The 21,530-nt window shown below is 45.7% G+C and overlaps 2 protein-coding genes across 5 annotated transcripts in view; both read right to left on the bottom strand.

Annotated features, from left to right (window-relative positions):
- Positions 1-5,802, bottom strand: part of LOC106573240 (ankyrin repeat and IBR domain-containing protein 1) — a 64,474-nt gene extending 58,672 nt beyond the window's left edge. For 3 of the 4 annotated variants that reach the window (XR_014379697.1, XR_014379692.1, XM_082958966.1), the window contains exon 1: positions 5,459-5,795. The gene's annotated coding sequence lies outside the window, so the exon portion shown is untranslated. Of the gene's footprint in view, positions 1-5,458 lie in introns of all 4 variants that reach the window. The other variant, XM_082958979.1, reaches the window with a different exon arrangement.
- A 10,044-nt stretch (positions 5,803-15,846) lies between these two features.
- LOC123727348 (eomesodermin) lies at positions 15,847-20,226 on the bottom strand. The gene is made up of 6 exons (XM_082958984.1): positions 19,587-20,226; positions 19,160-19,314; positions 18,890-19,011; positions 18,128-18,283; positions 17,626-17,687; positions 15,847-16,751 (listed from the first exon to the last, which is right to left on the bottom strand). Exons 1-6 carry the CDS (start codon positions 20,108-20,110, stop codon positions 15,983-15,985), a joined length of 1,788 nt encoding a protein of 595 aa, XP_082815110.1. The 5' UTR covers positions 20,111-20,226; the 3' UTR covers positions 15,847-15,982.
- Between the last annotated feature and the right edge of the window lie 1,304 nt (positions 20,227-21,530).

Raw genomic sequence — 21,530 nt, forward strand, 5'->3', positions numbered from 1 at the left:
ACACATGGAATAACATTTAGGAGGGTGCAACACATGGAATAACATTTAGGAGGGTGCAACGCATGGAATAACATTTAGGAGGGTGCAACACATGGAATAACATTTAGGAGGGTGCAACACATGGAATAACATTTAGGAGGGTGCAACACATGGAATAACATTTAGGAGAGTGCAACACATGGAATATCATTTAGGAGGGTGCAATGCATGGAATAACATTCAGGAGGGTGCAACGCATGGAATAACATTCAGGAGGGTGCAACACATGGAATAACATTCAGGAGGGTGCAATGCATGAAATAACATTTAGGAGGGTGCAACACATGGAATAACATTCAGGAGGGTGCAACACATGGAATAACATTTAGGAGGGTGCAACACATGGAATAACATTCAGGAGGGTGCAATGCATGAAATAACATTCAGGAGGGTGCAATGCATGGAATAACATTCAGGAGGGTGCAACACATGGAATAACATTCAGGAGGGTGCAACACATGGAATAACATTCCTTTAATCTAAATGATTCCTTTACTCAGAGGTATGTATGTTTTAGGCTATATATATTTCTGTCTTTACATTCCACAACATTGGTCCCTACTGAACGCGACCCAGATTTCAACAAGACAACAACAACAGGATGTCTCAAACCAAACATCGGTTCACCAGAAAAAAAAATGGCTTTAGCTAAGACTGTCACATTTCAACTGTCATTCTGATTTATCCTAACAACAAGCTTTTCTACTGACAACAAACACAATATCATAAAATCCTACAAAACCAGCCTACTTACCAACAAAAAAACAGGGGAGAAGAGTAGCCTAACTGAGTAACTGCAAGTCCAAACTGAGGAAGAGGAGAGGCTGCTTCCACACAAGTCCCCTTTCCACCCATACACCGTGTTGTTCTGCTAAGGCTAATGCTATTTTCTGACTGGCTCACCATGCCAGCTCATCTCATGAGGAGAGAGAGAGAGAGAGAGAAAGAGAGAGAGAGAGAGACAAGACTTCCTCTAGTATCACCAGGGGCTTCCTGCTTCCCTCAGCCAACTGTCCTCACCCTGAGACCAGTGCCCAGGCTCAAATTGAATCCTATTCCCTATGTAGTGCACTACTTTTGACGTTAACCCTGGAATAGGGTGCCATTTGGGACTAACCATAAGACCCATTGTGGACTTGGACTCCACCGATGCCATATGTTGTTATGTCGTTGTGGGCACACAGGCACAGGGCAGTGGGCACGGACAGGCTCCTACTACCATCCTGTCCTGCTCACAATAGGGACATCTCTACAGTACTCAGAGTGTAGGAGACAGTACCCAGACAGGCTGTGGGAGACAGTACCCAGACAGAGTGTGGGAGACAGTACCCAGACAGGCTGTAGGAGACAGTACCCAGACACAGTGTGGGAGACAGTACCCAGACAGGCTGTGGGAGACAGTACTCAGACAGAGTGTGGGAGACAGGACCCAGACAGAGTGTGGGAGACAGGACCCAGAAGCAGTGTGGGAGACAGTACCCAGACACAGTGTGGGAGACAGTACCCAGACACAGTGTGGGAGACAGTACCCTGACAGAGTGTGGGAGACAGGACCCAGACAGAGTGTGGGAGACAGTACCCAGACAGAGTGTGGGAGACAGGACCCAGACAGAGTGTGGGAGACAGGACCCAGACAGAGTGTGGGAGACAGGACCCAGACAGAGTGTGGGAGACAGGACCCAGACAGAGTGTGGGAGACAGGACCCAGACAGAGTGTGGGAGACAGGACCCAGACAGAGTGTGGGAGACAGGACCCAGACAGGCTGTGGGAGACAGGACCCAGACAGAGTGTGGGAGACAGGACCCAGACAGAGTGTGGGAGACAGTACCCAGACACAGTGTGGGAGACAGTACCCAGACACAGTGTGGGAGACAGGACCCAGACAGTGTGGGAGACAGGACCCAGACAGTGTGGGAGACAGGACCCAGACAGGCTGTGGGAGACAGGACCCAGACAGGCTGTGGGAGACAGGACCCAGACAGAGTGTGGGAGACAGGACCCAGACAGAGTGTGGGAGACAGGACCCAGACAGAGTGTGGGAGACAGGACCCAGACAGAGTGTGGGAGACAGGACCCAGACAGAGTGTGGGAGACAGTACCCAGACAGAGTGTGGGAGACAGTACCAAATGTGTACTGTAATAGATTACAAAGACATGTACACAGTGTCGACTAGGACTACATTGTCACGTCTTACAAAGGCACAGACTGTATTAAAACCTCGGCTCCACTCAACAGTACAAATTACAAAACATGCTACTAGCTAACGTTTGGGAATTCATGTGACAAACCAAGTTATTGTATAACTCTTCCAAGGCATGTTACACAATGTTTGTTTACTTGGCTCAGCCTCCACATATTCAATGTGATTGTCTTGTGATGGTTTTATTGTGGGACCTGTTGGGGCTGTTTTGATGGTTCTATTGTGTGACCTGTTGGGGCTGTTTTGATGGTTCTATTGTGTGACCTGTTGGGGCTGTTTTGATGGTTCTATTGTGAGACCTGTTGGGGCTGTTTTGATGGTTTTATTGTGGGACCTGTTGGGGCTGTTTTGATGGTTCTATTGTGTGACCTGTTGGGGCTGTTTTGATGGTTCTATTGTGGACCTGTTGGGGCTGTTTTGATGATTCTATTGTGGGACCTGTTGGGGCTGTTTTGATGGTTCTATTGTGGACCTGTTGGGGCTGTTTTGATGGTTTTATTGTGGGACCTGTTGGGGCTGTTTTGATGGTTCTATTGTGTGACCTGTTGGGGCTGTTTTGATGGTTCTATTGTGGGACCTGTTGGGGCTGTTTTGATGGTTTTATTGTGGGACCTGTTGGGGCTGTTTTGATGGTTTTATTGTGAGACCTGTTGGGGCTGTTTTGATGGTTCTATTGTGAGACCTGTTGGGGCTGTTTTGATGGTTCTATTGTGGGACCTGTTGGGGCTGTTTTGATGGTTTTATTGTGGGACCTGTTGGGGCTGTTTTGATGGTTTATTGTGGGACCTGTTGGGGCTGTTTTGATGGTTTATTGTGGGACCTGTTGGGGCTGTTTTGATGGTTCTATTGTGGGACCTGTTGGGGCTGTTTTGATGGTTTTATTGTGTGATTAAATGGTTAAAAATGGGAACACTGCCTACCAGGCGCCCAGGGATCCAGAATCAAGTCCACCTATCGCAAACAGCGCAAGACGAATTGAAAAATAGACATTTCTACAGAAATGTTTGATGATCGACTAGGAATGCCTTGAAGAAGATTGGCCAGTCGATCTGAATCGACCGGTTGGCGATCACTGCTCTATGCACTTCCTGATGAACTCAAGTCACTGAGTCAGTGTACACATTTCACATTTTAGTCATTTAGCAGACGCTCTTATCCAGAGCGACTTACAGTAGTGAATGCATACATTTCATTCATTTTTTCCCCATACTGGTCCCCCGTGGGAATCGAACCCACAACCCTGGCGTTGCAAACACCACGCTCTACCAACTGAGCCACACGGGTTCACGTCATTGATGATTATTCTCAGAGGCAACCTGGAACCCATCCCAGTCCGCGTGATCACATCCCAGTCCATCTGGAAACATACATTCCGATTGGTCAAACCAACGTTGAACAGTCACTTCTTAGGCTTCGTTTACACAGACGGACAAATTCTGATCTTTTTTTTTTCTACACTAATTGTTCTTTTGACCAATCAGATCACTTCTGGAAAATATTGGATGTGAAAAGATCTAGTGAGATATCCAATGGGCTAGACGATTCTCTTCTCATCTCGAAAAAAAAATCACTTTAACTAACAATGTGGAAGTCAATCAATCCACCATCATCATCATCATCATCATCATCATCATCGAAACAACAGACCAAATCTAATTATTGAAATAGCCTGGGCAACCGAGAAAAAACTACTTCATACAATTTAAGGCCAAGTGGAAAACAATACTGCAGGCAGTATGAATGGAGGTGTCAGCACGCAGGTCTGGGCAGGTGAGATGTAATCATTGTTTGTCTCTTAACACAAGTTACAATTCTTAGAAGTTCCCTTAGTTTTCCTGATGCTGCATGAGATGTCCAGTTGAGTGACATGATAAATCTGATTGAACATTCATGAATACCGGGTGGCAGGTAACCTAGCTATTAGAACTGTCAAATGGTCTGGAGCTGTATGTTGGATCTGGCCTGGTTTCATGACATTGTGTCAGTCTAGTGTTAGCTAGAGATTTCTCATCATCTAGCTCAGGGATGGGCAACTTTGATGGAGGTTGGAGACACAAAAAAAAAAAAAAAATTGAACTCTTCATGAGGGGCTGCAGTGGCTTATGGGTCTGCATATCCCCGCAAGCCCAAAAAAGTTTTTGCTAATTTCCTGCAATTCTACCCAAAAAAATTCCATAGGGTGGAGGCAAATGTTTACCGTTTTTAATATAATAACTGATGATCAATGGCCCCACCCCTGTCGGTAATTCAACCATTACTACAATCTTAGATAAATTACCTGGACTACCAATAAAACATTTCAATGCTGACATGGGCTTAACACATTTTCGAAATTGCACCTTGTGTATTCTAATTATTCTAACTCAACAGTCATTTGAGACCCCGAATTAGTCCCCCCCCCCCCCCCCCCCCAATAAAATGTTGATGATACTGCCCACTAAGCACATTCTGTACCAAGGCCGAAGTTAGAAATAACGTGTTTCTTGGAAACACTGGGTCACTTGTTGATACGAGTGTTCAATCTTTGATAAGAACGTACAACTAACTTGGCAAACATGATAGCTAGCTAGCTATTTATTATCTAAAAACTGTCATCCAAAACACTGTCCACATTGGCACTGCCTTTTCAAAGGTGATCATGTTTGCATGTTCATCGCCTGACTGCTTGCTAATCCGTAGCAAACAAGATATTCAACAACAACAGATAAAGTAGCAATGCCCAGAGCCAGACTTGACTGTAAAGATTAATTTTAGGCCATTACGGGATATCAAGTGGCTGGCATGTTTTGTAACTAGCATTGTTGTATCTACCTAGTTAGCATCATCATCATCCAACTTTTAGTTGTTTCAACGAAAGCCAACATTTTAAAAACGTACAAATGGTACTTGCTAGTTAATGACTTACTAATTGTTCGTGTTTGTAAACTAGTTAGCGAACACATATCGGTGTTTAGGCAGATTAGCTAGCTAAATTATCGTTAGCTAGCCAACTAGCTAAAGTTAGCTAGCTGTTTTGACCTAGCTAGCTACCTGGAGAAAGCTAACTAACTAGCCAACGTTAGCTAACAACTCGCAGTAGTTGACAGTGACTAGCTAGCAAATGTCATGGGGTTTTTTTTATTACTAAAAATGTTCTACACTTCTGGCTTTTCTGTGTTTGTTAACTAGCAAGATAATAAAAAAAACATTGATTACCTAGCTAGCTAACTAGACTTACAAAAGAGGTTCGTACGGTTCCCCAGAATGTTGTCCTGCTGCCAGTGTCTATTATCCTGTCAGGCAATGCTGATATTCCATATTGAATGTGTAACTCAAAAGCTTGTGTTGTTCTTCTAGCTGTTCTTCTAGCTGTTAGTGTGTAGCTGTCTGTCTGCACTCTGCCCTCCCTCTGGTTTTGTTAGCCACTGACGCTCAAATCAGCAGACTGCCAGTCCAGTGTTTTCAGGAATCAGGGCTGCACTATAAATTGCAGGATGTTTACGTTCCAGGAAGTTTGAAGTCAAATAATGATTCCTTTTTTTTTTCGAAGAATCTTTCAAAAATAGTTTTATGTAAACAATTGCTCATATCCTGTGTGTTTACTTTAAATTAACCGGTAAACGCTTCCACCCTTCCAGAGAGTGAATATTCCACATAGGGAAAACAAATGAGTGGTTTTCTCTTGTACAACTAGCATTTGTAACTTTCTCCCACTCGAGGGCGGCAGAGTCCATCAATTCAATGGTCATTCTTCTCTTGGTCCTGGCTTTCTCAAGCAATGATGTGTCTGTATTTATAAATCAATGGGGGGATTCGATTATGCTAAGCCGCAGGAATCTGGTATATGGCCCGTGACATGAACGCGTTTAACTGTGCGGGAGGAGCTCCCACTGCGCCACTCTGTCATGTTGTCAATAAGGCAGCAGGGTGCATCGTCCAGAAACATAGGCAACAATATCTTTGTTCCATAAAATACAGGTTTGAATTTTCAAACGAGTTTTTATTGGCAAGGCAGACAAAGCGTTTTTTTATCAAAAGCAATCCTTTTTTCATGTGAAAACAGAATACTCATTCACAGAATCCTCATTACTCCACGTGCTTAGATACAGGGCACAGACATCAGTTCAACATCTAGTTTTGATTTACATTTGGTTGAGTTGTCAACTAACATGAATTCAACATGAAATGAACAAAAAAATGTCACCATGCCTTTACATGGATGATTTGTTTTGCAAATCAAATCAGTTTTCCACATTGATTCAACATCATTACATATATTTTATTTATTTAAATGATGTAGAAACAATGTTGATTAAACTAGTTTTTGTCCAGTGGGTAATGGGTCGAAATATACAGAATGGAGGAAAATGGGGGAGGGTCTTGCTTTTTGTAATTGATTAAATGCAAATATTTCTCAGTGTTTTAAAAATAGTTGCTTATTAGGGTATATATCCACGTGTGCCCGATGCCGCCCCTCATCTATGATTCTCTGCTAGGTGCACAATATCAAGTTCACCTATAGGCTATTTAGTGTGATCTCAATCAAATGATCCATAGCCTATATAGGCTAAAAGGTACGAAGTGCATGCTGGGAGAAGCACAGAGCAAAGTTATACTTCTAAGATAGCTGCTAGTATGGTATAAATAAAATGATAAACAGTGGTTCGAGCCCTGAATGCTGATTGGCTGACAGCTGTGGTATATCAGACCGTATACCACGTGTATGACAAAACATTTATTTTTACTGCTCTAATTATATTGGCAACCAGTTTATAGTAGCAATAAGGCACCTAAGGGCTTTGTGGTATATGGCCAATATAGCACGGCTAAGGGCTGTGTAAAAACACTCCGCAATGCGTCGTGCATAAGAACAGCCCTTAGCCGTGGTATATTGGCCATACGCCACACCCCCTCGTGCCTTATTGCTTAACTAGGCTGCATTAAACACTGAAATGGATATTCCAACCCTGAGCCCCGCCCGCTCTGCTCTTGCTGATCCAAAACGTGTTTGTGTGCTGCTTAACCAATGGCTGTGCTGTGTGCTGCCTAACCAATGGCTGTGCTGTGTGCTGCCTAACCAATGGCTGTGCTGTGTGCTGCCTAACCAATGGCTGTGCTGTGTGCTGCCTATGATGGCAGTTCAGGAGGAGAATCAAAGGTTTCTTCCCATTTTATTTATTTTGATTAAGGCCGTCCAAAGTAAATTCCCTATCTTCCACGTGGACTAGCCTATAGGCTGTTCTGTTCAGTTTGACAAGGAGAGCACGAAGATGAGAAGGAAGACTGGAAGTCAACTTTGATAGCTGGCTACTACTATAATTGATGTTTATTAAAAAAACAATGATGTTTCTTGCCCCATGATGTATTTATCAGAGTCATTGACCTCACAATAAGCAATAAGCAAGTACCTTACATTAAGGTGCTGAATCTTGAAACAGCAGCTGCAGGACAATCAATCAGACTATAAGCTGCTACCGTTGATCCAGAGATGTGTCAGTCAGTTCCTCCACCCACCACACACTCTTTAAACAGCCTACCTACATGTCAGTGAGGGGCTGTTAAGTTAAAACCAAGACTCAAATATGAGGGGTTATGAGAGGCTATGCCATAGGCTTACCTTTTTATGAAAGAAAATGGCAAAAAGCACAGGCCTACCCATTGTTAGCTTAAATACAGATCCAATTATAGAAAGTGATCAATAACAGGGCTTTGGTCCAGCGATGCTTTCTGCTAGAAACAAGCTGCAAAGTACCCTGGGAAAGATGTGACTCCGATGTATTGTGGGAATATCACTGTTTAATTTCTTTGACGTTCAGAGGCTGAGCTACAACCTTCTATAGCCGAGGAGACAAAAAATAGACCTAGGAAGTAATCTAATTCCGTCACTGTCAATTGATGAAGCTATTCACTTCCTGTACAATAGAAGATGTTTAAACCCAGACAGCTTTTAGGGAAAAATTTGTGACCTTCTGTCGTTGGGTTAAGTTCTGTCTCTGTCGTTGGGTTAAGTTCTGTCGTTGGGTTAAGTTCTGTCTCTGTCGTTGGGTTAAGTTCTGTTTCTGTCGTTGGGTTAAGTTCTGTCTCTGTCGTTGGGTTAAGTTCTGTTTCTGTCGTTGGGTTAAGTTCTGTTTCTGTCGTTGGGTTAAGTTCTGTCTCTGTCGTTGGGTTAAGTTCTGTCGTTGGGTTAAGTTCTGTTTCTGTTGTTGGGTTAAGTTCTGTCGTTGGGTTAAGTTCTGTCGTTGGGTTAAGTTCTGTCTCTGTCGTTGGGTTAAGTTCTGTCGTTGGGTTAAGTTCTGTTTCTGTCGTTGGGTTAAGTTCTGTCTCTGTCGTTGGGTTAAGTTCTGTCGTTGGGTTAAGTTCTGTCGTTGGGTTAAGTTCTGTCGTTGGGTTCAGCCACGGAAGAAGAGTAGCCAGTTAAAGCTTACATTCTTTTGGTCAGTAGGCCTACTCTGTCTGTGGTGGAATTACATTTACATTTACATTTACATTTAAGTCATTTAGCAGACGCTCTTATCCAGAGCGACTTACAAATTGGTGCATTCACCTTATGATATCCAGTGGAACAACCACTTTACAATAGTGCATCTAAATCTTTTAAGGGGGGGGGGGGGGGGTTTAGAAGGATTACTTTATCCTATCCTAGGTATTCCTTAAAGAGGTGGGGTTTCAGGTGTCTCTGGAAGGTGGTGATTGACTCCGCTGTCCTGGCGTCGTGAGGGAGCTTGTTCCACCATTGGGGTGCCAGAGCAGCGAACAGTTTTGACTGGGCTGAGCGGGAACTGTGCTTCCTCAGAGGTAGGGGGGCCAGCAGGCCAGAGGTGGATGAACGCAGTGCCCTTGTTTGGGTGTAGGGCCTGATCAGAGCCTGAAGGTATGGAGGTGCCGTTCCCTTCACAGCTCCGTAGGCAATCACCATGGTCTTGTAGCGGATGCGAGCTTCAACTGGAAGCCAGTGGAGAGAGCGGAGGAGCGGGGTGACGTGAGAGAACTTGGGAAGGTTGAACACCAGACGGGCTGCGGCGTTCTGGATGAGTTGTAGGGGTTTAATGGCACAGGCAGGGAGCCCAGCCAACAGCGAGTTGCAGTAATCCAGACGGGAGATGACAAGTGCCTGGATTAGGACCTGCGCCGCTTCCTGTGTGAGGCAGGGTCGTACTCTGCGAATGTTGTAGAGCATGAACCTACAGGATCGGGTCAGCGCCTTGATGTTAGTGGAGAACGACAGGGTGTTGTCCAGGGTCACGCAAAGGTTCTTAGCACTCTGGGAGGAGGACACAAGGGAGTTGTCAACCGTGATGGCGAGATCATGGAACGGGCAGTCCTTCCCCGGAGGAAGAGCAGCTCCGTCTTGCCGAGGTTCAGCTTGAGCTGGTGATCCGTCATCCACACTGATATGTCTGACAGACATGCAGAGATGTGATTCGCCGCCTGGTTATCAGAAGGGGGAAAGGAGAAGATTAATTGTGTGTCATCTGCATAGCAATGATAGGAGAGACCATGTGAGGATATGACAGAGCCAAGTGACTTGGTGTATAGCGAGAATAGGAGAGGGCCTAGAACAGAGCCCTGGGGGACACCAGTGGTGAGAGCGGAGACAGATTCTCGCCACGCCACCTGGTAGGAGCGACCTGTCAGGTAGGACGCAATCCAAGCGTGGGCCGCGCCGGAGATGCCCAACTCGGAGAGGGTGGAGAGGAGGATCTGATGGTTCACAGTATCAAAGGCAGCAGATAGGTCTAGAAGGATGAGAGCAGAGGAGAGAGAGTTAGCTTTAGCAGTGCGGAGAGCCTCCGTGACACAGAGAAGAGCAGTCTAAGTTGAATGCCCAGTCTTGAAACCTGACTGATTAGGATCAAGAAGGTCATTCTGAGAGAGATAGCAGGAGAGCTGGCCAAGGACGGCACGTTCAAGAGTTTTGGAGAGAAAAGAAAGAAGGGATACTGGTCTGTAGTTGTTGACATCGGAGGGATCGAGTGTAGGTTTTTTCAGAAGGGGTGCAACTCTCGCTCTCTTGAAGACGGAAGGGACGTAGCCAGCGGTCAAGGATGAGTTGATGAGCGAGGTGAGGAAGGGGAGAAGGTCTCCGGAAATGGTCTGGAGAAGAGAGGAGGGGATAGGGTCAAGTGGGCAGGTTGTTGGGCGGCCGGCCGTCACAAGACGCGAGATTTCATCTGGAGAGAGAGGGGAGAAAGAGGTCAAAGCACAGGGTAGGGCAGTGTGAGCAGGACCAGCGGTGTCGTTTGACTTAGCAAACGAGGATCGGATATCGTCAACCTTCTTTTCAAAATGGTTGACGAAGTCATCCGCAGAGAGGGAGGAGGGGGGGAGGGGAGGAGGATTCAGGAGGGAGGAGAAGGTAGCAAAGAGCTTCCTAGGGTTAGAGGCAGATGCTTGGAATTTAGAGTGGTAGAAAGTGGCTTTAGCAGCAGAGACAGAAGAGGAGAATGTAGAGAGGAGGGAGTGAAAGGATGCCAGGTCCGCAGGGAGGCGAGTTTTCCTCCATTTCCGCTCGGCTGCCCGGAGCCTTGTTCTGTGAGCTCGTAGTGAGTCATCGAGCCACGGAGCAGGAGGGGAGGACCGAGCCGGCCTGGAGGATAGGGGACAGAGAAAATCAAAGGATGCAGAAAGGGAGGAGAGGAGGGTTGAGGAGGCAGAATCAGGAGATAGGTTGGAGAAGGTTTGAGCAGAGGGAAGAGATGATAGGATGGAAGAGGAGAGAGTAGCGGGAGAGAGAGAGCGAAGGTTGGGACGGCGCAATACCATCCGAGTAGGGGCAGAGTGAGAAGTGTTGGATGAGAGCAAGAGGGAAAAGGATACAAGGTAGTGGTCGGAGATTTGGAGGGGAGTTGCAATGAGATTAGTGGAAGAACAGCATCTAGTAAAGATGAGGTCAAGCGTATTGCCTGCCTTGTGAGTAGGGGGGGAAGGTGAGAGGGTGAGGTCAAAAGAGGAGAGGAGTGGAAAGAAGGAGGCAGAGAGGAATGAGTCAAAGGTAGACGTGGGGAGGTTAAAGTCACCCAGAACTGTGAAAGGTGAGCCATCCTCAGGAAAGGAACTTATCAAGGCGTCAAGCTCATTGATGAACTCTCCAAGGGAACCTGGAGGGCGATAAATGATAAGGATGTTAAGCTTGAAAGGGCTGGTAACTGTGACAGCATGGAATTCAAATGAGGAGATAGACAAATGGGTCAGGGGAGAAAGAGAGAATGTCCACTTGGGAGAGATGAGGATTCCAGTGGATTCCAGGAATGGTAGAACTACTCTGTCTGTGGTGGAATGCGGGCCAGAAGGTTCTAGGCCTACTCTGTCTGTGGTGGAATGGTAAGCCTACTCTGTCTGTGGTGGAATGGTAGGCCTACTCTGTCTGGGGAGGAATGGTAGACCTACTCTGTCTGGGGAGGAATGGTAGGCCTACTCTGTCTGGGGAGGAATGGTAGGACTACTCTGTCTGGGGAGGAATGGTAGGCCTACTCTGTCTGGGGAGGAATGGTAGCCCTACTCTGTCTGGGGTGGAATGATAGGCCTACTCTGTCTGGGGAGGAATGGTAGGCCTACTCTGTCTGGGGAGGAATGGTAGGCCTACTCTGTCTGGGGTGGAATGGTAGCCCTACTCTGTCTGGGGAGGAATGGTAGGCCTACTCTGTCTGGGGTGGAATGATAGGCCTACTCTGTCTGGGGAGGAATGGTAGGCCTACTCTGTCTGTGGAGGAATGGTAGGTCTACTCTGTCTGGGGAGGAATGGTAGGACTACTCTGTCTGGGGTGGAATGCGGGCCAGAAGGTTCTAGGCGTACTCTGTCTGTGGTGGAATGGTAGGCCTACTCTGTCTGTGGTGGAATGGTAGGCCTACTCTGTCTGGGGAGGAATGGTAGGCCTACTCTGTCTGGGGAGGAATGGTAGGCCTACTCTGTCTGGGGAGGAATGGTAGGACTACTCTGTCTGTGGTGGAATGGTAGGCCTACTCTGTCTGGGGAGGAATGGTAGGACTACTCTGTCTGTGGTGGAATGGTAGACCTACTCTGTCTGGGGAGGAATGGTAGACCTACTCTGTCTGGGGTGGAATGGTAGGCCGTACTTTTGAAAGTACCATGCTCAGATTCATAATGAAGTCTTAGATTTAATTATTTGCAAATGGGGACAGTTTCGTTGCAAACAAGACACAGTGATTTGGCCTTGGAGAAATATGATCAGATGAACACATAGGTTTATCTCTCTGTCCGTTCTTAGCCTGGAAGATTCCGCTAATATGTAAAATGACCTAGATTTCCCTGAAATGTTTATAAATTCTTGGACCTACAAATACGATGATAGATTCATGCAATGCTTTTAAATATTTAAGCAGATTCTTTCCACCACCTACTCTTGTCCATAGTGGTCTGCGAACCCAGAACCTTCTGGCCCGCAGCCCTGTTTGCGCTGTCAAAATTCCTTTGTTGCCATGTAATGCTTACAGGATGAAGAACGCTTTCTAAAACTGCGTATCTACGGCTCTGGTCTGTCCAAGACGTGAGGTTAAATGGTAGACGCTCTCTGCTATCCACTTTGTTTTAATTGTTATTTTGGGTGTAGGGGAGGGTCACTTGTTTTTTCCACCCACCAAGCATTCAGGGAGGGATTGGGTAAAATATATTTTGCTGAAGAGAGGGTCATCCATTTTCATTTCAGAGAGGTGTGATATTCTTCATGTAACCCTTATTATAAATGATGTTCTCTCCTTTACATCCCTTTGAGCAGAGTTCACCGTGGGCCAGAGCGGGGAACCTGGTTCAAGCCCTGGAAGCAGTCCGGTTCCAAAACCAATGCAATTAACTTTCACCCGTGCCCGGAACAGACTCATTCAAATCCCCTCATTGTTCTCAATGGAGGGATGTGATTGTTTGTGGATAGGCTCAGAGCTTTCCATTTACATAGGATTGGCCTCGGCCTTTCATTCTGATCATGGTTCGAAATCCAGCGATTATAAAGTATTCCCTGACACTGATTATTTCAGAAAATAAGTTATTGAAAGTCTCTTTCAGCGATTGCTTTGCTTTACCAGATACAGGATACTATTTTGTGTTTGACAAACTCTCAGACTTAGTGGTCACTAACCAGTGGATCATGATCGACTGGTCGATCTTCAAGGCATTACTAGTCGATCACCAAACATTTCTATGGAAAAGCCAACGATAAAGCCGATTTTGTTTTTCTATTTGTCTTGGTTTGTTGGTGGTAGGTGTACTTCATTCAGAAGCCCTGCGCGCCTGGTAGGAAAAGTGTTCCCATTTTCAACCATTTCATTTGTCTGATGGGATAAACATCCTGGTTACCCAGGTGACCAGGAGAGCTAAATAAAATACGCCTACCGCGCTGGCCAATCAGATAGCTCAAATCACAGTGCCTACAACTTCCACGACCCCAGAGCAAAGTTTGATATTAGCCTAGGTGAGATTTAATAACCTTTCAAACCATGACCAGAGATAGACTGTCAAAGAGAACAGTAAAGTTTGATACTAGCCTAGCTCAGCGTGCCCTCATTATCGAGCTTCAGCCCTCCTTCCCCCTCGGATTGCTCCAATGTAGCCTTTCTCATCACGCTGATGTCCAGGAGGACTCCAATATAGCCTTTCTCATCACGCTGATGTCCAGGAGGACACCAATGTAGCCTTTCTCACCACGCTGATGTCCAGGAGGATTCCAATATAGCCTTTCTCATCACGCTGATGTCCAGGAGGGCTCTCACCTGGGCTACTGCTGTATTTTGAATTTTAGGACCCCTTTAGGTATAAAATATATATATATATATTAACAAATTATTTGATGAAACATTGGCCTTACTGCTATTAGCCCATAGAAACACATTGAATAACAGATTCATACATTGAAACACAGATAGTAAAAACAAATCTAAAGGAAGTTTGTTTTGAAGCGTCTGTCTGATATCTCAGAGATATAAGAAAGATCTGGAAACGGCTTTCTTTAAACATATTTAACCCCTTTTTTAGACACTAAACTACTTCCATTAACGTTTTTAACTGGTACCGGGCTACCTTCATGACAGTCTGCTGAGGCTTCTGGGAAATCCACTCAACAGGGTTAAAAAAAATCATCTGAGTGGTAGATCTCGGCTTGCTTTTTGACTCCGAAGGTGATCTTGACTCCGAAGGTGACCTTGACTCCGAAAAGGTTGGTGACCATTGCTCTGACTGATGATCAGAGTCAAATCCAGCCTATTGCCTCTTTATAACGTGCCAATATGCTCCAGGAGCGTTGTACTACTGTGGCCGACCCTGTAAAACAACACATTTCACTGCACCTATAATACTACTATGGCCGACCCTGTAAAACAACCCATTTCACTGCACCTATAATACTACTATGGCCGACCCTGTAAAACAACACATTTCACTGCACCTATAATACTACTATGGCCGACCCTGTAAAACAACCCATTTCACTGCACCTATAATACTACTATGGCCGACCCTGTAAAACAACACATTTCACTGCACCTATCCGGTGTGTGACAATAAAATATATATATATCTCTGTGACCAAAAGAGAGGATATGTATTTCTGAGCCTGTAGCAACCGAAGTAACAAACTGCCAAGATGTCTGGACCTTGATGGCAGCAGGTAGCGGCAGGTAGCCTAGTGGTCGGCAGGTAGCCTTAGTGGTCGGCAGGTAGCCTAGTGGTCGGCAGGTAGCTTTAGTGGTCGGCAGGTAGCCTAGTGGTCGGCAGGTAGCCTTAGTGGTCGGCAGGTAGCCTAGTGGTCGGCAGGTGGCCTAGTGGTCGGCAGGTAGCCTAGTGGTCGGCAGGTAGCCTTAGTGGTCGGCAGGTAGCCTAGTGGTCGGCAGGTAGCCTAGTGGTCGGCAGGTAGCCTTAGTGGTCGGCAGGTAGCCTAGTGGTCGGCAGGTAGCCTAGTGGTCGGCAGGTAGCCTAGTGGTCGGCAGGTAGCCTTAGTGGTCGGCAGGTAGCCTTAGTGGTCGGCAGGTAGCCTAGTGGTCGGCAGGTAGCCTTAGTGGTCGGCAGGTAGCCTAGTGGTCGGAGCGTTGGGCCAGTAACCAAAACAGTTGGTGGATCGAATCCCCCGAGCTGACAAGGTAAAAATCTGTCGTTCTGCCCCCTGAACAAGGCAGTTAACCCACTGTTCCCTGGGAAGGCCATCATTGTAAATAAGAATTTGTTCTTAAATGGTTTGCCTAGTTAAATAGAATATAAATGGTACAGATGGAGACCGTATTGTGTTGTAGATATAGAGTCGATGGTATAGTCGATGATTTATGCTGTTATCTTAATCCGCTTCTCTGATGGACCAAAGACTTCTATTCTTTCAGTAGTTGGATAACGAAGCTTGAAGCGTTTTTTATTACAAAAAAAACCAAAAAACTTCTTAGCATTGCAATGTACAGTATATTTGATACAAGATCCCTCACATTTTACAGTGCACAAATATCATATTCACAAGCCTTCAATAAATTAGTCACATATGTAAACAAAACTTCAATGTGAAGGCATATTTTGTACAAACACACATCACTGGGTACATTGAAGGACAATACACATTAGAGCACAACCCACTGGGTGTATCGAGTACTCTGGCCCTTTAAGAAAAATCACACCGTCCAGTCACATGTTGTTAAACACCTGGTGAGTACGGTTGGTACAGGTAGCACTGGTTTGGCAGAATATCAACCGACTTGGAACTTCCAACAAATACGAAAAGGGGGAAATCTGGCATCAAAGATTATTTTTTTTTAAAGGTGACAAGAAACAAGCTAATTAAGGGCTTGTGTAGAAGGAATAGTAAGCCATGCTTTTAGAAACAGAGGACTCTTTGCTGTAGGTGTTAGTAGCAGTCAGATCCTCACACTTTATAGTGGAGGAGTTCTCTGGGCCGGGTCCATTCAGAGACGCTCGTCTCCTTTTACACACCATGGCCCCAGAGTCAGCTTTCTCCAGGCTCAGCGTGGAAGACTGAGTATCAGTCCACGTTGAAGCTATGTTACCAACACTACTGCTGTTGATCTCTTCCCCCTGAGCCTTGTCTTTGTCAGGCACAGACAGCTGGTCCTCTGGGAACCCAGTGGGGCTGGGTCTAGGGGACCAGGGCAAGCCTGTGGTCACCTTTCTCTGATAAGATCCTCTAGAGCCCCATCCTGCTGCCATGGAAGTGAAGGGAGAGTCCGGGTAGTAGGTGAGACCGTGGGAGTTCTGTAGAGGCAGGGACTTAATACCATAAGGGAGCAGGCTGCTAGAGTAGTCCCCTTCATAGGAACTGAGATCCAGCTTGTTGGGGCCAGCTCCTCCCTGTTGCATGGAGATAAACCACCTCTGGGAGGCGCTGTCCTCTGGCTGGGGGGAAAAGAGACTGTTGGTCTGGGGTACTGTCCTCTCACCGCTGTAGAAGCGGTTCTGGGGCAGGTTGTTGATGACCTGGTCCTGGAAGAAAGGTTGCATGGCGTAGCGGGCACCTGGGACGATCTGGTGGGAGCGGTGGGAGTCAGTGGGGGAGGGGGTCAGTCGGTCACCCTCTGGAGCTGTGTACATCCTACAATACCACAGGAGAAGAGAGATGGAGAATGTACACTGAGTATACAAAACATTAGGAACACCTGCTCTTTCCATGACATAGACTGACCAGGGGAATCCATGTGAAAGCTATGATCCCTTATTGATGTCACTTGTTAAATCCACTTCAATCAGTGTAGATGAAGGGGAGGAGACAGGTTAAGGGGAGGAGACAGGTTAAGGGAGGAGACAGGTAGGGAGGGCAGGTTAAGGGGAGGAGACAGGTTAAGGGGAGGAGACAGGTTAAGGGGAGGAGACAGGTTAAGGGGAGGAGACAGGTTAAGGGAGGAGACAGGTTAAGGGGAGGAGACAGGTTAAGGGGAGGAGACAGGTTAAGGGAGGAGACAGGTTAAGGGGAGGAGACAGGTTAAAGAAGGATTTTTAAGCCTTGAGACATTTGATATATGGATTGTGTATGTGTGCCATTCAGAGGGTGAATGGGCAAGACAAAAGACTCAAGTGGCTTTGAACGGGGTATGGTAGTAGGTGCCAGGCACACCAGTTTGAGTGTGTCAAGAACTGCAACGCTGCTGGGTTTTTCACACTCAACAGTTTCCTGTGTGTGTCAAGAATGGTCCACCACCCAAAGGACATCCAGCCAACTTGACACAACTGAGGGAACCATTGGAGTCAACAAGGGCCAGCATCCCTGTGGAACGCTTTCGACACCTTGTAGAATCCATGTCCTGACAAATTGAGACTGGGAAAAGGGGCTGCAACACAATATTAGGAAGGTGTTCTTAATGTTTTGTACACTCTGTGTATAAGGAAATGTGACAGGGATAAGACATCACGCAAAAACCTTTGTTGTGTTACAGTCATTGTAAGTGAATATAAATATTGAAGATACTCACGAATCATAGTTATCCCTGAATCCTTTTGCAAAAGGGTTGTGGTCAATTTTCAGTTGTGTGATCTATGGAAAAAGAGAGAAGCAGTTAGAAAACTCAATGTCTTATAATGAGATAAAAGGGTTAAGAAACATTGAGAGAGAGAGAGAAAGAGGACAGAGAGAGAGAAAGAGAGCAGAGAGAGAGAGGACAGAGAGAAAGGGAGAGAGTGAGAGAGAGCGAGAGAGAGAAAGAGGGAGAGGAGAGAGAACGAGAGAGAGCGAGAGAGAACGAGAGAGAAAGCAGAGGGAGAACGAGAGAGAAAGCAGAGGGAGAGGACAGAGAGAGAGAAAGAGAGCAGAGAGAGAGAGGACAGAGAGAAAGGGAGAGAGTGAGAGAGAGCGAGAGAGAGAAAGAGGGAGAGGAGAGAACGAGAGAGAGCGAGAGAGAAAGCAGAGGGAGAACGAGAGAGAAAGCAGAGGGAGAGGACAGAGAGAGAGAGAGAGAGTGAAAGATGCATTCTTACATCAGTGTTCTGATAAGCAGTGACGGCTATAAACTGGTTTTCAGGGAAGGTGAAGGTCTGGGTCTTTGGGTCACTGCTCATGTCCTCCAGCCCCTCTGTCACCTCAACAATGTGCAGCCGCGGCTGATACTTATGAAGAGACTGAAGGACTATCATCTGTACACAGAAAAACAGAACAGAAAGTCAATGGACAAGACTTATTTGTGGGCCAAATCCTATACAGGTGCAGGTGGTGGGGCAGGTAGGTAGCCTAGTGGTTAGAGCCAGTAACCGAAAGGTTGCTAGATCGAATCCCAGACCTGACAAGGTAAATATCTGTCGTTCTGCCCCTGAACAAGGCAGCTAACCCACTGTTCAGGGGCCATCATTGAAAATAAGAATTTGTTCTTAACTGACTTGCCTGGTTAAATTAAAGGTAAAATACATTTAAAAAAATATTGACACATACCACTGACATCAATGCAATTTTATGCGAAAGTTTTCAGGATTTGACTTAATCAAGATATCTATGTATGTATGGATGATCTTCGTAATAATAACAATAAAATAAATAGGTGTTTATTTTGTTTTGCATTTAAAACATTGTGGGTGAGTCTAGAAGTTACACATTAACCACAGTAGGAAGATTTTTTTTACTTTTTTACTTTTAAATGATGAAAATATTTTGTACATAAATCAATACATTCCCAGGCTTATTAGAATATCTATATTTTTTCCTTATTAAAATGATCCCCCATGCAGGTGGTATATAAAACGCATCACCTGTGCGTTGTTGTTACTGCCTCCCTTGTTGTTGGTGAGCTTCAGTTTGCCGAAGGAGATCTCCTGTCTCATCCAGTGTGCTCCCGTGTTGGGAGATTCAGGGTGGACGTACATTTTGTTTCCTAAACAAGGAAAATGGGTATAAAAATGTTTTTAATGTTTCATAATTAAAAAATGTTTTATTAATTGCTGTGGTTAATGTAATTTAAAAAACAACTATTTAGAAATAGTTTATAATCTTTATACTGCCTATACTTTCTAGGATCATACCCTGCATATTATTGTCCGCTTTTCCACAGGTGATCCATTTCCCGCCTTGGAACCTCCAGTGGTTGGGGTCAGCGAGCATGACCTCCACAAACACGTTGTAATGAGCAGAGAGATTCAGACCCATCAGGTTGAAACTCAGGAACGGGAACATCCGCCTGATAAACAGACAGGGATTCAAATGTGTGTGTGTGTGTGTGTGTATTTTTAAATGTGCCAGATCTGGTGAGAATTTGACAACAAATGAATGTGTGGGTGCGTTTCAGAGAATACAGTTTCACAACATCAAGTATAAATAAAATCGAACTGATGATGGCATCCTTTTCAGCATGCAGGAGCCGTTTCCTATATTTTAAACGGAGTTTAAAAGCTCACTCCGCACCCGCCGAACCGAAGCATTCGGTTTAGCGGTTGGCCACATCGCACTCACCTGCCCTGCTTGGTGATGATCATTTCAGTCTGATGCCGATGGAACCTGAGCCAGAGAGGCCGGTTACAGAGGTAGACCTGAGCCCTCACCCCCGTGCCTGAGGGTAGGGGCACCGAGCCGATCCCGGACCCGCTGCTGTATGGAGGGTAGAGACATCCACCCTGTCCTAACTGGTAGGCCGAGCCGAACTGATTACGCCCCGCGCACACCGCCGAGGAGAATCCCGTGGGAGGCAACACCGAGCTGAAGTGAAGAGATGTCGAATATCTGGATCCGCCGGATGCCGTGTAAACGGTACCGGACTGGGAATAAGGGAATAACGAACATGGACTCGCCATGTCTCCAGTTTGTTTGGATGAGGGTGAGATATAATAGCGGTCCGGCCCGAGTCCGTCGGTGTATCGGCTAGCGCTGCCGGCCATAGCCGGGTCATCTGCACCCACCACCGGGGACTTTCTCCTCTCCTCCGGGCGGGGGGCGTCCTTGGGGGAAGGAAAGGTGTTGCTCTCTCCCTCTCCGAGCATGGTAATTTTTGTCAGGCAAGATTAAATGTTATTCGGTCCCACGGTCTTTTTTATTCTTGTCCGGGGCTTCTGTCAGAAGGATTGGAGACGAACCGGAACCAGAGATCTTCCTGAAAAGTTCTGCATCCTTTTGGGAAATAAAAGTACAATTATTTTTTGTTTGTAAGTATATCCAAAAATATCCTAATTAGAATCGCATAGGCTATAGACCTATACTCTCAAACGGGCTAAGTGGCTAAAGGCTGTAAATCAAGAGGCAGGGAAGTCCTCCTGCCAGTCTGGCTGGCCGTGTGCACTGAGTTACCACTGTGGAGACTGACGTGCTGATCTCCTGTGATAACCTGCACGGGTGATTACGTGATTCCCGTTTCACACTCCCAATCTGCTGTGAAGGCCATGGGTGTGGCTTTTAGGATGGATCGTGATAGATGGCTCAGTCCACATAGATTTACCATTTTGGGGGTGGGATATTAACTGATAAAAAAACATGTTTTAGTTCATAAAATATATTATTGCGCAGTAAGACTGATAGTGAAACTTTGCGCTGCACTATATCTCCCAGATAAGGACCCTGTCAGAGAGGAAGGATTCTTATTCTGCTCTGTACATTTTATTAATAAAGGAGTAACCTACTTCCCATGGCTAGCCTATATTTGGCTTTTTATTATTATTATTATTATTATTATTATTATTTGAATACATTTTATTCATTTAGCAGACGGTCTTATCCAGAGTGACTTATAGTCAGTGTATTAATCTACAGATTGTTAGGTGGGACAACCACATATCACAGTCGTAGTCAGTACATTTGTCCTCATAAAGTAGCTAGGTCAGAGTTAGTAAGGGGGGGGGGGGGGGGGGTCAAGTGCGAATGTTCACGAAAGTCTTTTTTCTTGTTATATATTTGAACTTCTTGGAGTAAATGTTGTGTCTGTTTTTTTGTAACATCCTAAATAAAAATGTACATCCAGGTTTCCCGTGTCCCCCCACCCCCCATCTCTCTAGTTATTTGTGTATTCCCGGCAGACAACGCTCGCCGAACCATCTCTCTACAGCCCATCAGGTCACTGACAGGCTGATGAGCGACAATTATCACCTCATTAAGGAAGCCTTCACTAAGACATATAGGATTTACCTCCCCGGGCCCCGCGGTACATCTAAATGTTTGTTTAAGCTCTCTTTTCTGGCAGACTGATTTATAACAGCAATATGATAAAAACAATTTAATTATGGTGTAGCAATTCAATTGATAGCAAAGATATTTGTAGTAAAATTCGTCTGTTAGACCTATAAAGAGGAATTAGCTACGGTAAAATATTGCATCGCTTGGTATTTATACCTTTCACTTAACTATTCGTTTTCTTGTAAACCACATGACGAATTGTAGATTTGTTTTCAGAAAAGCCGAGAGCTGAGGGTT

Source organism: Salmo salar, chromosome 02 (genome assembly GCF_965601325.2).
Source record: "Salmo salar chromosome 02, fSalSal1, whole genome shotgun sequence".
Classification (NCBI taxonomy): Eukaryota; Metazoa; Chordata; class Actinopteri; order Salmoniformes; family Salmonidae; genus Salmo; species Salmo salar.

Excerpts from the sequence above, each read along its gene's own strand:
- LOC123727348 (XM_082958984.1), bottom strand. The coding sequence starts at position 20,110 with ATGCTCGGAGAGGGAGAGAGCAACACCTTTCCTTCCCCCAAGGACGCC. Across the intron at positions 18,284-18,889 it reads GCAGTAACAACAACGCACAG|ATGATAGTCCTTCAGTCTCT; the intron begins GTGATGCGTTTT and ends TTCTGTGTACAG. Across the intron at positions 17,688-18,127 it reads CTGCTTATCAGAACACTGAT|ATCACACAACTGAAAATTGA; the intron begins GTAAGAATGCAT and ends CTTTTTCCATAG.